Here is a 15,968-nt window from a genome sequence, read left to right as displayed (position 1 = left end):
TACAGAGAAAGCTGGACCTTGCTGTGTTGTATCGTTCTAACATTATAAATAGATTGTCATTGGATACAACTTCACTGGATCAACTGAACACAGCATTGAATTTGTTGGAAGAACTCCGAGATATGGAAAACAAAATTGATGGCATTTATCTACCAATTGAAACAGCGTATGACAACTTAAAGTAAGTTTTGTTTTCTACAAGATTTTATTTTCGTCTGATTCAGTGTTATGTATTTCACAATGAGTGATAGTTATTAAATTCACATTCACATTAAAACATGATTCTGTATTTGCGTATACAGACTGAATTGTTTTTGTTTGTTTGGACTACATTAAACTATGTGAAACTGGTGAGGTAGAAGATGAACTATATTATGTTTTAAATTATTCATTCTTTTGAAAGACAAAATCTATTGCAGAAATATGGAGTTATTATAATTACTATAATCAAGAACTGATTTTCAAAATATCTCGAGAATATAATTTACAAATCACCAATAAAATAGTATGCATAGCTGTATTGATGTACTGTTATTGCAAAAAAATCATGGATAAACTCATTGTACCTCATTTTTTCTGTTATCTTTTGTTAAGCTGATGTGTTTTAATTACCGTACGATATCCTCTGATGTTATACATTGCAGTTGGGGAGTATATAAGTGGGGATAGTGCAAATAATGTTGAAGAAAAGTTTTATCATTTTTGTGTTGGTGCTACAATTTATATTATTAATATTCACTTTTAACTTGCAATGTGTCTGTTGAATTCAGGGAGTACAAGCTACGTTTACCACGAAGTGAGGTAGAGGAAGTTGAAAGTCTTCGTGAGAAATGGGCTGAGGTGATAGAGATGGCTGATGGTGTTAGAGTTAAACTATTAGTGGATCAGAGAACTGCCTTTGAACAGGAATTAGACAAACAGACAAAAGTAAGCTTCAAATTGTTTCTATGGTCACAATAAGTCATATTTTAATTATACAGAAAATGTAATTTTTGGTTTATATGCAATTCTATTGGAGATGCACATCAATAAAGCAAATATGGTATATGCTTGTTTTCATGTGGAGTTTTTATATGCAGTATCTATACAAATGAGTTTAAATTATTGCTGTATGTTACACTGAACATATTTCTGGTAATTTTGTATTTATTCAAGTTCAAAATAATGTTGTTTTTCAAAATTATTTTTCAGTCCAAATTACTATCGAAGTTACAGCCTTGTTGAAATATTTTGCACAAGTCATTCGTGACTCCCTACCCTTGAATCTGCCCATTCTGTAGATGTACAAAACCATACAAATCTGTAGCAGACTCACCTATGTATTCAGTCTCTACAGCAACAGCCATGTGATCAACAGAACCATATTCTACATTTAACTGATACTTAGTGTTTTTGATTTTTCTTCAGTTGTTCGTGGTTGAGGTGATTCAGTTTAGAAACAGCTTTGATGCTCAAGGTCCAGCAGTTCCTGGCGTACCTCCAGAAGAAGCAGTCTCAAGACTCCATGAATTTGAAAATCTTTTTAAGCTGTATAGCACAAAGAGAAAAACTCTGGATTCTGTAGCCAGACTGTTTGGTATTGTACCCAAACCATTCCCTGAACTGGATAGAACTGGTGAGGTGAGTACCATGACACAGTGTACATTTCTAGATAAAACTGGTTTAAACCTGTTGATTCTGGACTGAAAAGAATTGGTGAGGTGAGTACCGTGACACAGTGTACATTTGTAGATAAAACTGGTTTAAACCAGTTGATTCTGGACTGAATAGAACTGATGAGGTTTGTACCATGACAGTGTACATTTCTAGATAAAACTGGCTGAAACCATTTTATTTTTGTAGTTTATAATTTATATACCCCCAATGATTGTAGCTATTTTTGATGATACTCACTCAGGTGCTGTGTAAAAATGTGTAGTAGTAAAGTTGTAAAATTATTAACAAATATTATTTCAAAGATGTAAATGTGTGAGCAATGCTAAAATCTTTCCTAAAATGTTATCCTTTTTAAAAGTTCCTGTGAAACCAGTGACAATTATATAAAAATTGAAATGGTTTGGCAATAACTTATCCAGCTGTTAATCAGGCAGATATTGTGTATATTGTCAAAACATGTACATTCATGGCAATCTCCATCATGATTTTTTCTAAACTAAACACCAGTTTTCTTATTAATTCATTTGTGTTGCTTTCTATTTGTGTAGGAATTGGCATTACTCAGTTTGCTGTATGGATTATTTCAGAAGTTTATAGCATTTGATAATAGATTTAGAGACAGTCATTGGGCGGATGCTGATCTGCAAGCAGCTCATATAGAGGTAAGTAATCATGGCAAAAAATGTGTGATACCAGTTACTTACTGCTGATCTGTGTATTGTTCTTTTTTAATTTTGTCACCAAAACTATTTCCCCATAATTGTAATTGTTTTGCTGAATGTCCATTTGATTCAAAATTAATAAAGAGTTTATAGAAAAATGAATATAAAAATGAGGAAAACGTTGCACTCAATTTTTGGTGAGTAAAATAATGAGGTTGAAATATTTTAACTACATATAGACTGATCTGTTACACAGTTTAAATGCAATATTGCAGTATTAATCCTGTCTAGAACCAGTATCATATTTAACAATCAACCAACCCTACATATATTTGGTTCTGTTCATGTTTTGTATTTAGTTGCCTGTCACTGCCCACCTGCCTTGTCCCATGCATGTACTTCAGCAGATCAGATTGTGATTATACAAATGTTTCATATAAACAAAAATTTGTATTATAATAATATTCTATTTTAGCTGTATGTTGGAAAATTTTGTGTCTGTTTGTGCATTCGTATGGAATGATCTCATTCAAACTTTACACATACATCATATGCTGTTCTAGGGTCATGTCTCTGTCATGCCTTGACTGATTGCAATCAAACTTTACAACTACATTATACATCATGTTATATACTTACTAACACATGCATGTGTTTCAAGTTCGGGTTCTATCTAAATGGCTGACTCTTTCAGTCAGGAACCTTATCACTTTCATGTTGTTGTGACATGATTCGTTTTCATATACCCCCCGAATTTGTGTTGCATACTTGAATTGTAGTGAATCACCAGAAGATGGTATAAATATGAATTTGTGTTGCATACTTGAATTGTAGGCCCGGTAATAATGTTTTATATTCCTGTTTATTGCTAGGTTGAGGAATATTGGAAGGAGTGTTTGGCTATGCCTGACAAATTGAAAGATTGGGATGCCTATACAGACATGAACACTGCAATCAAGGCTTACCTGGATGTCTTTCCTTTATTACATAAACTGGCATCTAAAGAAATCCGCAACAGACATTGGCTACAAGTCATGTCAGTTACTGGTAGTTCATTTCAACTGGAAGCTAATGTGTTCAAATTATTACACTTACTAGACATTGGGCTTATCAAGTAAGATTCGTTTTAGTTTTTACTTAGATCATAAGATCCAGTTATCAAACTGAAAACTCTGTCTTTCTCTGATAGTAGGTTATTAGAATGGGCCATTCCAGTTTATATCTGCACCCCCCCCCCCCCTGTTGATGAGCTTGTGTGTTTACTTCATACAGGGTATAATTTCCATGGGTGTATAAGTCATACAAAGTTTTATTTCCAAATTATTTACTTATGGTGTTGATGAGTTCCTTTGTGCCACCATACAGAGTAGGACTTCCAAATATAACTCTTATATGCTAATTTACTAAGTTCAAAATTTTATATTTGACAATGGAAATCCAAACTAGTCCTGATTCACAGTATTGATTATTCATTCATGCCACCATCCTTATCTAATTTCAGTAATAACTATTTCGTACTGGCCCAATTTTTTTACCATATACAGTCAGAATTCCAAGTCATACTGTTGGAAATCCAACCTCATCAACCGGTATGTGGCGAGATAAACTAGGCCATATTTCATTTAGTAGCCATAACTGCCTGGATTTCCAGGATTTTTTTTTTCATACTTCTGTTTCTCCATATACAGTTGGAATTCCATATTTCACCAATGTTTGATTTCATTAATGCCTTGTTCTGACAGACACCAAACAGAAATAGAAGAGATCTGTCGATGTGCCAGCAAAGAATTGGAACTAGAAGTCAAGCTGCGAATTACTGAGGAGGAATGGACTGAGCAAGTTCTGACATTCCAGAACTATAAGAAACGTGGGCCGATCTACTTAGAGAAAGAAAGCTCTGGACATCTACTAGAGCAACTAGAGGATGCACAAGCATTACTGGCCAACATGTTGACTTCACGATACATTGGACCACTGCGAGAGGAAGCCTCTGCATGGGCTGAGAAACTTAAAGCTGTGAGTTTAGTACTGGAGCAATGGTTGGAAGTACAAGACCTGTGGCAGTATCTAGAAGCTGTGTTCAGTATCAGTGCTACTGCTAAAGAATTACCTCAAGAAGCCAAGAGATTCAGTAGAATTGATAAAAGTTGGACAAAGATTATGAAAAGAGCAAATGATACAAGGAATGTTTTGCAGGTGGGTTTTAGTTACATTTCACATGTCATATGATAAACCTTATCACTTCATTTTGTAAAATATTTTTAATTTTATCTGTTTGTCTATTTTTGTATGTACATCATAATGTACTATTGAAAAAATAGTAAACAACAACACTAGCACCATGAAAGTGATTGCATAGATGCTTTATTAGAATGCATTGATTTTCTTTAACATTGTTGAATATTTACTTCACAATCAGTTTTGGCCTTAGAAAACCATAGCTCTAATTGTCCTTACTATTTGTACAAAACATTGTACTCGCTTTAGAGAGTTGTTATTTCAACTTACATCTTTTATGACTGCATGAAAATGTATTTTGTGACATAACCTTTTAACTGAAAATTGTTCGTATTCATGAGAGATTCATCTATTTTATGACAGTCTTGCATTGGAGGTGAAGTTCCTAAAGGAGTAGTACTGAGACATATACAAGAAGAATTAGAAATCTGCTTCAAGTCATTGATGGGCTATCTAGATAATAAACGTAGAGCTTTTCCACGTTTCTTCTTCATGTCTGATGCTGTGTTGTTGTCGGTACTTAGTAGCCCCAAGAATTTAGAATCTGTCAGACCACATCTTAGGTAAGTATAAAAAATGGATTTGATTTTTAGCTTCGCTGTCGACGAACTTGAGCGGAGCTTATAGTATTACTGATTGTCTGTCCATTGTCGTCGCCGTCGCCATCGACAACTTTACATTTTCGACTTCTTCTTAAAAAGCACAAACTGTATTGCTGTGAAACTTTCTAGATACCTTACCTTGGGTGGTTCTCTCTCAGATTTGTTCATTTCATGTGGATATTTTCAATTGTCTTATTTATAGCAAATATTTATGCTATTTTCGACTTCTTCTTGAAAACCGCTAGCCCAAATGCTTTGATACTTGGTAAGTAGGTACCTTGGGTGGACCTCTTTCAGATTTGTTCATTTCGTGATGATATCTTCAATCCTCTAATTTTGATGAATATTTTTGTCATTTTTGGTAAAAAGTGATATTTTCGACTTCTTGTTAAAAACCACAAGTCTAATTGCTTTGATATTATATATACTACATAGGTACTACAGGTAGACTTCTCTCAGATTTGTTCATTGCGTGATGATTTTGTTCTTCAATTATCTAATTTTAATGAATATTTTTGATAAAAAGTTATATTTTCAAATTTTTTTTTAAAACAGCAAGTCCGATTGCTTTAATACTATACATATTGTTCAATTCTGATGATATCTTCAGTTCTTTAATTGAAATGTGCATTGATAACAGCGGAGCTATCTCAGCCGAAAAGCTGCTAGTCTATACATGTGTTGTATTTAATGGTTATAACAAACTTTCAGTGCTTTAGGCATCCTTACATGTTTGGAGTAATGTAAACATTTCCATTTGTAGTTCTGTTTTTGAATAATCATTCGTCATCTAGACATCACATATATCACTTTTAGAATGAGATCCATGCAGTTTGATACTCACTTTACCATCACCGTCATATTGTTTCAAACACCGAAACATCAACATTGCCAACTAAGTTGCTGACTGGTTTGTTATGCGTGTCTCGAGATCGGTACATGATTAGAACTGGTTAGTTCAAACCACTTACAAGAGTGCATCATTCAACTGAAATGACATGAACCAGACACACCATCACCTGTGTCCAGACATTTCATAATGTGTAAATACATAACTTTGCCATTATTTATATAGGAATTTATAAGATTGAATAAAATATATTGAAAACTAATCGTATTGCGATCTTCTATTTGTATGCTGATGTGTCTGAGTTCCCACTTTTAGTTTGGTGTCTCCTGTTAAAGTTGATTTGACCCTACGATCGCATAACAATCTCCATGCACACTTAACAAACCAGTCAGCAACTTGGCAGCTGGCAATGTTGCTGTTATGGTGTTCGGAACAATGTGGCGATGACAGTAAAATAAGTAAAATGATCTAAAAACCAGCTTGGTAGTTAAGTTAAGCTTGGACTGTACTTCATCATTGCTATACACAATATACTTAAGAGTATATTGAGTGCTTGAAATCATCTGTGTGTACATATCTGTGAAACCAGTGAGTACCACCTGCTATGAAATGCCTGTTAAAATGAATTATTACACAGTATTGAATGTATATTTTTGTTGAAAATATGTAAAAGCTGTTTGGATCAATAAAAATTAAATTATAAATTAAGTATTTTAATTAATAGTATTTGAATAAAAACTTCTGGTTATATTGAATAAGTACCAAAAACTATCATAATGGTTACTAATGATGACTTTCTATCTGTAATATCATGTTAATTTATCATCATTACAGAGCCCTTTTCAGTAATGTATTTGATGTGAAACTCGAAAGAACACATGTAGACAGACGTAGTTCAGCTACACTGACTGGACGAGACACAGTTCATAGCAGTACAGGTGATTCAAGCAGTCTTGCACCGACACATAAACTAAGTGTAGGTGGTAGACGAACCCCAGGCACCACACTGAGTGGCATATCAGATAGTTCAGACTCAGCGGAAGGCTTCAAGGCGATTGCAGTTGTCTCCCAAGAAGGAGAAATATTACCATTACAAGATGAGGTAGGTCAATTTTTCTTAGTCTGGGATGGCAAATTAAATTGCCATAATGCCATTGAGATAGAAATAAGTTACACAACCAAATGACAGTGTTCTAAACATAAAATAATGTTTCTGTAGCTAAATGCACTATATGTACTGTCAGCACTTGCAATTTGCAAAAAGTCAGGAAAGGTAAAAAGTACCATTTACTGATCAAGAACCTGTCTCCTGAAACAAAAATATTTAAAACAAAAATATTAAGCATGTCTTGAAATCAGAATAATCCTGTCTTTGTTGTAGTAAATGATAGCAGATAAGAATTTTACAATATGTCTGTGTTTAGTGCGTTGATATTAGTAACTTTTTATAGTTGAATAGGTGAACAAATCTAAGCTTCTATATTCTGATGAAATAACAACTATCATTTTTTTCTGCCAACTTGTCCTAGCTTACTGTTCTAAACACAATTCGCTCAGTTACCATGTACCAGTTATTGCTTTGTACATCATTAACATTTACTTGTTTCTCTGCAAAGGTTGTACTATGTGAAGGAGTTGAAGTATGGTTGAAAGGCTTACAAGAATCTATCAGTAAGACTCTGTTTACAGCAGCAGTCAAAGCATTACAAGATGTCAATAATGGAATACCAATAGAAGAATTAGCATTCAGAGTGAGTATTTGTATTTTGTAACTGGAATTACTTTATCAATCATCAGATTTGATATGTCTTTGTAACAAACTATGCAGTGCAGCTGTTCCAGACAGGCTAATGTTACTTAGAACTTAGTAATACTCAATGTGCCATAAAAAAGAAAATAACATTTTGCTGATAAAAATGTTGAACTTTTTTCAAAACATTCATATGTATATTCATAGTATATTCTCTGAAGTTTATTTCTTGAAGCAATATACAGTATTCAAGTAAATGCTCATTTCTATGGATTTTCCTTTGCTCAACATTACATTTGATGTATGTAAGTATTAAGGCTATGTGAAAGGACTTATCACTATTCGTTTTTTTTTTGTTCTCAGTATCCTGGTCAGGTTGCCAGACTTGGTCTTGTATCCTTTTGGACTAAGGAGTGTGAGCTTGGTATCAACGAGATTAAATATGAGAGGAGAGCCTTAGTTAATAGTACTAAGAAATTTATGTCTATTGTGTCCCGTATCTCAGCAGTGATGGGGAGAGGCACATGGAAAGGATTGGATGAACCAGTTACAGTCTTACATAAACAAAGACTAGAAAGTCTGCTTGGAGTGAGTGTTTTATTTATTCAGAAGTTGTACACAGCGGTTTATAGTTTGTAATAGTAATGTTACTGAAAGCTTTTTTTTTTTCAAATGTTTTAATATGAAATTCACTTCGAATTGCATGAACATTGAAATCTTGTGAGATTAATATACTAGTATTCTATTTAAAAGATTATTTCACTTATGTGAATGCTGTGTCCAAATATGTTTAGACTGGCGGCATCAATAAAGTCAGCAGAAATAAACTATTGGAATTTATCATTTATTTGTTTCTTTCAGAGATGTGATAATCCTCATAGAACAAACATCTTGTTTGCTTCATCAGAAGCACATATTTACATTATTGTAAACTGACTTAGTTTAATCATAGACACTACTTTGTCATTTACAGCACATGTGTATCTAATAGAGCTATGCTAATACTGTGCGAGATATTAATTTGAGACTGTCACAAGTAGAGTTGTTGATAAGGATTGCATTAATCTGATACCTTTCTGCATTTCAGCTTGCACTGTGTCTTAGAGATACACTAGAAAATATGTCAAATAGAAAGATTAAAGAGGCTGGGGATTTTGAATGGAGGAGATGTATAAGATGTTACTTGGTACAAGAAGGTAAAAAGATTTCACTCAAAATGTTTGTGTATGAAGTAGAATGCCCTCTAGTGCTGGGCAATTATGGTGATTTCTGTTTTACAGCTTTATGTTGTTGTTATTTGTTTTACAGATGGTGTTCATCTGCCTCAGATCTGGTTCCTGGAAGAAAAGTTCACCTATGGTGGTGAGTTCTATGGGGCAGCATCACCACTGGTTCTAAATCCAGTCACAGAGAGAGCATTCCTTGCCATGACACTGGTAAGTAGTTGATGATGATGTAATGGTCATTTGTTTGTCATTAATTAAAGCTGCTATATTAGAATATTAGAAGTATTCACAAGACACTGGGGCAGAACTTTACAGTATTCTCATGATAACCTCAATCTTTTTAATTTCTTTTTCTGTAAATACTAATAATTTAGTGAGGTTTAACAGCCCAAAATAGTTGTGAAATTGTTACTGTTCAGGTGACATTATTCTATTTCAGTCAGACGCTACATCATAGCAGTGTATGAATGTGACATACATATAACATTTGTCTATAACATGTTTGATAAATTCAGTACAGTGTTTACAGACAAATAAATTCTATTGTTTTCGGTGTCAGGTGTTTAATAATTGTAATTATAACTTCCCAAATCTGTGTTGAGCAAACTGTCTACTGTCCACAGATTATGTATCATCTTGATTTTACCCATACTCTGGTTTGACTTAACTGAATTAGTTTCTGATTCTGTCTTTATATGGTCATTATTATGACATGATACTCAGTAAGTTCCTGAATTATATATGTAGTATAGTTTAATATATTCATATTTTTACTTTGTCTAGGCAATGAATAACATGAAAGGCAGTGCTATAGTGGGTGGCACTAGTTGTGGTAAAACAGAGACAGCTAAAGGGTTGGCATTGTTACTTGGTAAATACATAGCAGTATTCAGCTGTTCACCAGAAAGTGATGCCAATGGACTTAGTAAAATACTACATGGATTAGCTATGGTAAGTTGAATTATCAGTATCAACAGAACATGCTATTTTTGGAGAGTGATCATTCCACTCAAGACCCACTTGAGCTAATTCTCACTCACACACAATTCAGACATTTTTATAGAAATAGTTCATCAGCCATTTTACTACATTAGGCTATACTTACCTTACAGCCAATCGATAGAATGATATTGAGTGTCATCTTTGGAACTTTTTTGTATTATCCCTGTCATCTTTGAATTGGTGTGATACTTCTATAAGTTGTATTTGTCTCACACTAAGATTGAAAACCAAATCTGTCAATTTTAATGATCAAGGAAATGATCTGTGTTGTTTCTTCTGCTCTTTTGTTGGCATTGATCAAATTCCTTAGAGATAGATAGTATAACGTTTGTTAGCTAAAAGGTGTTGTAGATGTAGAAGATAAAACCCTATGATATCTTGTATTGAAGTGTGTGCTGGTATACTGTTTCTGCAGACTCTGCCTTCAACGTCTCCATGTTACCTGTGGATGCATCTGTTTTCTACTAATAATCTGATTTTATGTTTACTAGGATGGCTGCTGGGGATGTTTTGATGAGTTCCAGAATTTACAACGTGAAGCGTTTGCTGTTGTATTAGATCATGTACATGCTATCACAGCTGCTATTAAAGCTAAACAGAAATACTGTACACTTGGAGATGGATATGATGTAAGTATTCACATTATAATACAACTTGTTGGATGACTTATTTGATGCCCCGTTTACAACATTCATTTCAGACTTGAAACTGCTAAGATTTTAAGTCTCTGAAAAATGGAATAAAAATTGTAGACCAACCAATGACAGAAAATAGATCCTGTGTTATGAGTGACATTCAAATGAAAAAAATATGACAAACAAAAGTCATAGTGTCACAGTGGCGTCTTAACTTTGCGAGGAATTCGTCAAACATGAAAGTATTTTGGGGTACTAATATGCATAATAATGTGCACATTTAAGAATGATGAATTTTGATGAGGTTAGCATTGAGCTATAAAAATGAAATTTAAATTCAAAATCAAATCATTTTTGCGGCAGACATTTGGTGCACGCCTTTCACGTAATATGCAAGATCTTGCAATAAAAAGTTTGATAATATTGATTAAATGTTGATATCCTGAAAACTAAGATTCACAAACCACATTACCTGTATATAATATTGATTGAATAATGTTGTTTATTTCAGGTATTGGTGAAACCAACAACTTCTTTATTTCTTACAATCAACCCAGACACCATCCAGGGCTATATTATTCCCAATGATATCCGTATCTTGTTTCGTAGTGTGTGCGTTGTTATGCCAGATATCAGCCTAATCCTCAGAGCCAAGTGTGCAGCAATGGGATTCAAATCTCCTAAGGTTCTGGCAGACAGATTAAAGATTGTAGCACAGCAGTGTAAAGACCAGTTGTAAGTTTCTTTCTCTGGTTTACCTCTTCTCATTGCTAATGTTTTTATTCTGAAATGGAGTTTGGTTTGAGCTTATCTGTATTTGTGTTACCACAATCAAATATTGCACAGGTCTGCATGCACTTTTCTTTTCTTAAAAACACCTGTTTCTTTCCAGTGCTTCCTGACACCATATTCCTGTCATAGGTGTGGTATCTAATGCACATATATTCAAATGATGTAAACATTCAATGTCCAACACTAGAAATTATCATAAATTTGGTGAAATAATTTGTTTTGGCAAAATTTACAAACCTTCTGTGAAAATGATTTACTATTTTATTTAATGCTGAAATAATTACTAATGACTGAAACACATTCCAGTGTTGGTTTTCAGATTTAAATGAGATCTGTTATGCTATTGGTCAGAATGATTTTAAATGTTAAACATGAAACTATTGTGAAAATATGAATCACTTGCTGATGCTAACGATATTAATAATATACACACAAGAACCAAGAATAGATACAGACAATTTGAAAATCGTTTACTATTGACCTATAAGGCCACAAAATATATGCCAGTCAGAGAAATATATTTGTATTACAATCCACACGATCACATCTTTGTAAATTGGCATCAGGAAAACCAACAAATCAAGATTTTAAAACAAAGATTTTAAACAAATACCGGGTATATTCTGAATTATATTCTATATTTATTATTTCTTTCTTTTTATACATATACTAGTGGAAAGAAGTAGTTTCTAGACACTTTTTTATAATTTATGAAGATCATTTTCTTTTTAAATGTAGCTGATGACTAAAATCAAATTTTGTTTTAGCGTGCAAATTTAAAAACACATTTCTATGCTTGCTTTACATATGGATACAACCAGAAATATGAATGTTTTGAGATTTCATGACATGATGTCAGCACTGAGACAAGTCTATAGTAGAAATGTACACTTAGTTCCAGCTACGTTCTCCAATGGGTAATTTTCAAAACCTGGTCTTTATTCTATTGGGACAATTAATACTCGGTGGTGGTAAGCTTTATATGGAAACAAGGTTTTATGCTTTACATAATTTTACTTGCTCTGCATAAATTGTAATTATTTATTACTTTGTTATCATCAGTTGTATTGTGTATTTTAGCTGAGAGATACCAGTGTTGTCTGGAAACTATTATACCAGTATTATTACCAATGTATGTGTCATAAATGATCCCACAAACCCACATTTTTGGAAACATTTCAGGCAGACTGATTGAAAATTGAATGTCATATTGTCAATATTGGATACAGAACTCAAAATTTTGTATTTGTATAGTAAAAGTATTTCTCTCATCATATAATGATTGATGCTACAACAGCTGTTTTTCTATCACATTATAGCTGATATTGTGTTCACTTCTCGATTCATTATAAATGATAGGAGATGTTATAAATGTGATAATAGCAGTAAATTAAAAGGGTTAAAAGGATTAAAATAATAGGTGGTTAAAATATAGACTATAAATTCAAATGACGGTTTAAAATAAAGAAGCAAAGGTCAGTATTAATAAATAACAATAACAAACTCTGGTATATGGTGGTATATTGATAGTTCATGTAAATTGTAAACATCACTTTATACTTTACAGAAACTTTGTAACCCTTTGAGTGCCATCACTTTTCTCACTAAAATTTAGGTGCAACATTTTGCCTATTTTTATGTCTTTTTCAACATTTTGGATGAAATGGACATAATTTTCTATTGGCTACACTGATCAAAACTTTCAAAACTACGGTATAATTATATAAAAGGAAAATATGCGAGTTTTATTTTGTGAAAGTTTACTTTAGTACTCAAAGGGGTTGCATGTAAGGACGAAGTAACTAACAGTGAAATTTTAATGATATCTAATGTAGGAGTATAGAAAACCATCATAAATTCAGCATTGGATCCTTGCAAACTGCACTACAGTATGGACAACAGAAGAAACGCACACTTAGGGAGGAGAGAATGGACACCTCTAGATCTAGCAGTCAGGCATCTGTAATGCAATCATCTCAATTAAGTAAGTATAATTTACAGTCTGTTCCTATCACTACACAGAAACATTGTATTGCTATTATTAAATATGTTTAATTAGTATCATAGGGATTTATTCTCAAAAATGCGATAAAAATTGCAAAGAAAATGTACATTTCTAGAAATTATTATATAATAATACTTTGCTGATTCTGTGAAAAAAATGATTTGTGTTTATCTCAGATAATTTTTGGTAGTGTTTGGTATTTATTCACTAATGTAACACTTCTGTCTATTTTGCGACTTTAATGCGACAATAATCTCACTCATTTTTGACTCCCGTGTGCGAAGCACAAAAGGGAGTCTTTGCAGTTACCCTGTCTGTATGTCTGTATGTCCGTATGTCCGTATGTATGTATGTCACTTTTTTTGTTCCACCGTTATCTCAAGAACCACTAATCAGATTTTGGTGAAACTTGGTACATAGATGCTCTGGGATAATGCGCAGAGTTGATTAGGTTTTGGTAAAAATCTATGAATATTAATTACCTTATTTGCATGATAATTAGCTGATTTTTAGCTGTTCCATGACTGTTCCACTGATATATGAAGAACCACTCATTGGATTTTGATGAAACTTGGCACATGGATGCTCTGAACTAATGCGCAGATTTGATTTGTTTTTGGTAAAAATCTATGAATATTAAATACCTAATTTGCATGATAATTAACTGATTTTAAACTGTTCCATGACTGTTCCACTGATATTTGAAGAGCCACTCATTGGATTTTGATGAAACTTGGCACATGGATGCTCTGATCTAATGCGCAGATTTCATTAGTTTTGGGTAAAAATCTGTTTATATTAATTACCTAATTTGCATAATGATTAATCAATTTTCGACTTTTCCACTGATAATCTCAAGTACTAATCATAACATTTCAATAAAACTTGGTACATAGATGTCATATGAGACTGCACAGATAGTTTTTAGTGTAATATCAGTACATATTAATTACCTAATTTGCATAATTAATTAATTTTCAGCTATTGATATTTCAAGTAGTAATGAACACATTTCAATGAAACATGATACATAGTTACTTGAGGACTGTGCAGAGACCTAATTAGTTTTTGGAGAAATATTTGTGCATATTAATCACCTTATTAGCATAATTAGTTAATTTTCAGCCCTTCACCTGATATCTCAAGTACTAATCATCACATTTCAATGAGACTTGCGACATAGATCTTCTTGGACTATGCAGAGACTTGATTAATTTTAGGATAAATTATTGTGCATATTAACTACTAATTTGCTTAATTAGTTAATTTGTCCTAAGAACCACTTATTGAATTTTAATGAAACTTTTAAAGAGTGCTCATCACATTTCAATGAACCTACATGTGTAGGACTATACACCATATTAGTTTTGGTAAATATTTATGCTTCTTAATCACCTAATTAACATAATTAATTAATACTGATATCTCAAGTATTGATCATCACATTTGAATAAAACTTGGTACATAAATGCTCTAGGACAATAGACAGCCTGATTAATTTTGGGTTAAAATCTGTTCATATTAATTCTCTTAATTAGCACAATAATTAATAATTTTTTGGTTCTAATCACATTTCAATGAAACTTGGTACATAGATATTACATTACGCAGATCTTATTACTTTTACATTGCGCAGACCTTATTAGTTTTACACTTAAATGTGTTCATATTAGTTACCTTATTTGCATAATTAGTTTTCTGCATTTCCATCAATATCTCAAGTTCAAGTAATTTTGAATTAATTTTTAATGTGTCTCCAATACTCTCAGCACACAGGAGTTCTTTCTAAGCTTTCTTTGATTAGCTCTGCTGTCGATTTTGTCAAGCGGAGCTTATCATATGATTGTCTGTCTCCGTTGTCTGTGTCAATGTTTTACTTTTTCAACTTCTTCTTGAAAACTATAAGCCTGAATGCTTTGATACTTTGTGTATATGTACTTTGGGTAGACCTCTCTCAGATTTGTTCATTTTGTAATGATATCTTTAATTTTCTAATTTTGATAATTATTTTTGTCATTTTTGGTGAAAAGTGATATTTTTGAATTCTTGTTGAAAACAGCAAGTCTACAAATTGTTCATTTTCTAATCATATCTTCAGTTCTTTAATTGCAATGTGCATTGCTAACAGCGAAGCTATCTCAGCCGACAGGCTGCTTGTTGTTTATGTAATGAAACATTTCCAAGCACCCACTGTGTTCTCTAATGCTATTGGTTAGAACTACGTTTGATTGACGTGCACAGAATGAGTTTGCTTTCAAATGCTTAGTAATCATGAGAGTTTGTTTCTCGTACATGCTTCTTGTAAAGTTGCCTACCATTATTTTCTGAATCCTTGAGATTTATATTTATGCATTGTAATAATTATTGTATTTTCTGTATTAGCTCCTACACCTGGTTTGAAAGCACAGGAGAAGGCAGCTTTGAAGAGAGCTGGTATACAGAATCCATTGACTCCTGCAGCTAAAGCAGAACATGCACTGGTAGGACAGGCTATTATTGATGTCATTGGACCAAGACTCAACCCTGGTGTAAGTACAACAGAATGCATAT

General features: G+C 32.9%; 1 protein-coding gene across 1 annotated transcript in view; it reads left to right on the top strand.

Moving 5' to 3' along the window:
* Positions 1 to 15,968, top strand: part of LOC102804440 (dynein axonemal heavy chain 5-like) — a 170,322-nt gene that overhangs the window by 39,621 nt on the left and 114,733 nt on the right. Inside the window, exons 20-36 of the mRNA XM_085505137.1 lie at positions 6 to 181; positions 771 to 927; positions 1,408 to 1,620; positions 2,205 to 2,318; positions 3,191 to 3,432; positions 4,061 to 4,514; positions 4,920 to 5,119; positions 6,843 to 7,110; positions 7,625 to 7,759; positions 8,122 to 8,346; positions 8,846 to 8,954; positions 9,067 to 9,194; positions 9,768 to 9,935; positions 10,478 to 10,615; positions 11,133 to 11,356; positions 13,249 to 13,397; positions 15,801 to 15,946. Coding sequence (XP_085361263.1) covers positions 6 to 181; positions 771 to 927; positions 1,408 to 1,620; positions 2,205 to 2,318; positions 3,191 to 3,432; positions 4,061 to 4,514; positions 4,920 to 5,119; positions 6,843 to 7,110; positions 7,625 to 7,759; positions 8,122 to 8,346; positions 8,846 to 8,954; positions 9,067 to 9,194; positions 9,768 to 9,935; positions 10,478 to 10,615; positions 11,133 to 11,356; positions 13,249 to 13,397; positions 15,801 to 15,946 — 3,246 coding nt within the window. The remainder of the gene's footprint in view (positions 1 to 5; positions 182 to 770; positions 928 to 1,407; positions 1,621 to 2,204; positions 2,319 to 3,190; positions 3,433 to 4,060; positions 4,515 to 4,919; positions 5,120 to 6,842; positions 7,111 to 7,624; positions 7,760 to 8,121; positions 8,347 to 8,845; positions 8,955 to 9,066; positions 9,195 to 9,767; positions 9,936 to 10,477; positions 10,616 to 11,132; positions 11,357 to 13,248; positions 13,398 to 15,800; positions 15,947 to 15,968) is intronic.

The sequence above is a fragment of the Saccoglossus kowalevskii genome, chromosome 11 (genome assembly GCF_978046115.1).
Source record: "Saccoglossus kowalevskii chromosome 11, keSacKowa6.1, whole genome shotgun sequence".
Lineage (NCBI taxonomy): Eukaryota > Metazoa > Hemichordata > Enteropneusta > Harrimaniidae > Saccoglossus > Saccoglossus kowalevskii.
This window is presented reverse-complemented; position numbering and strand designations above follow the sequence as displayed.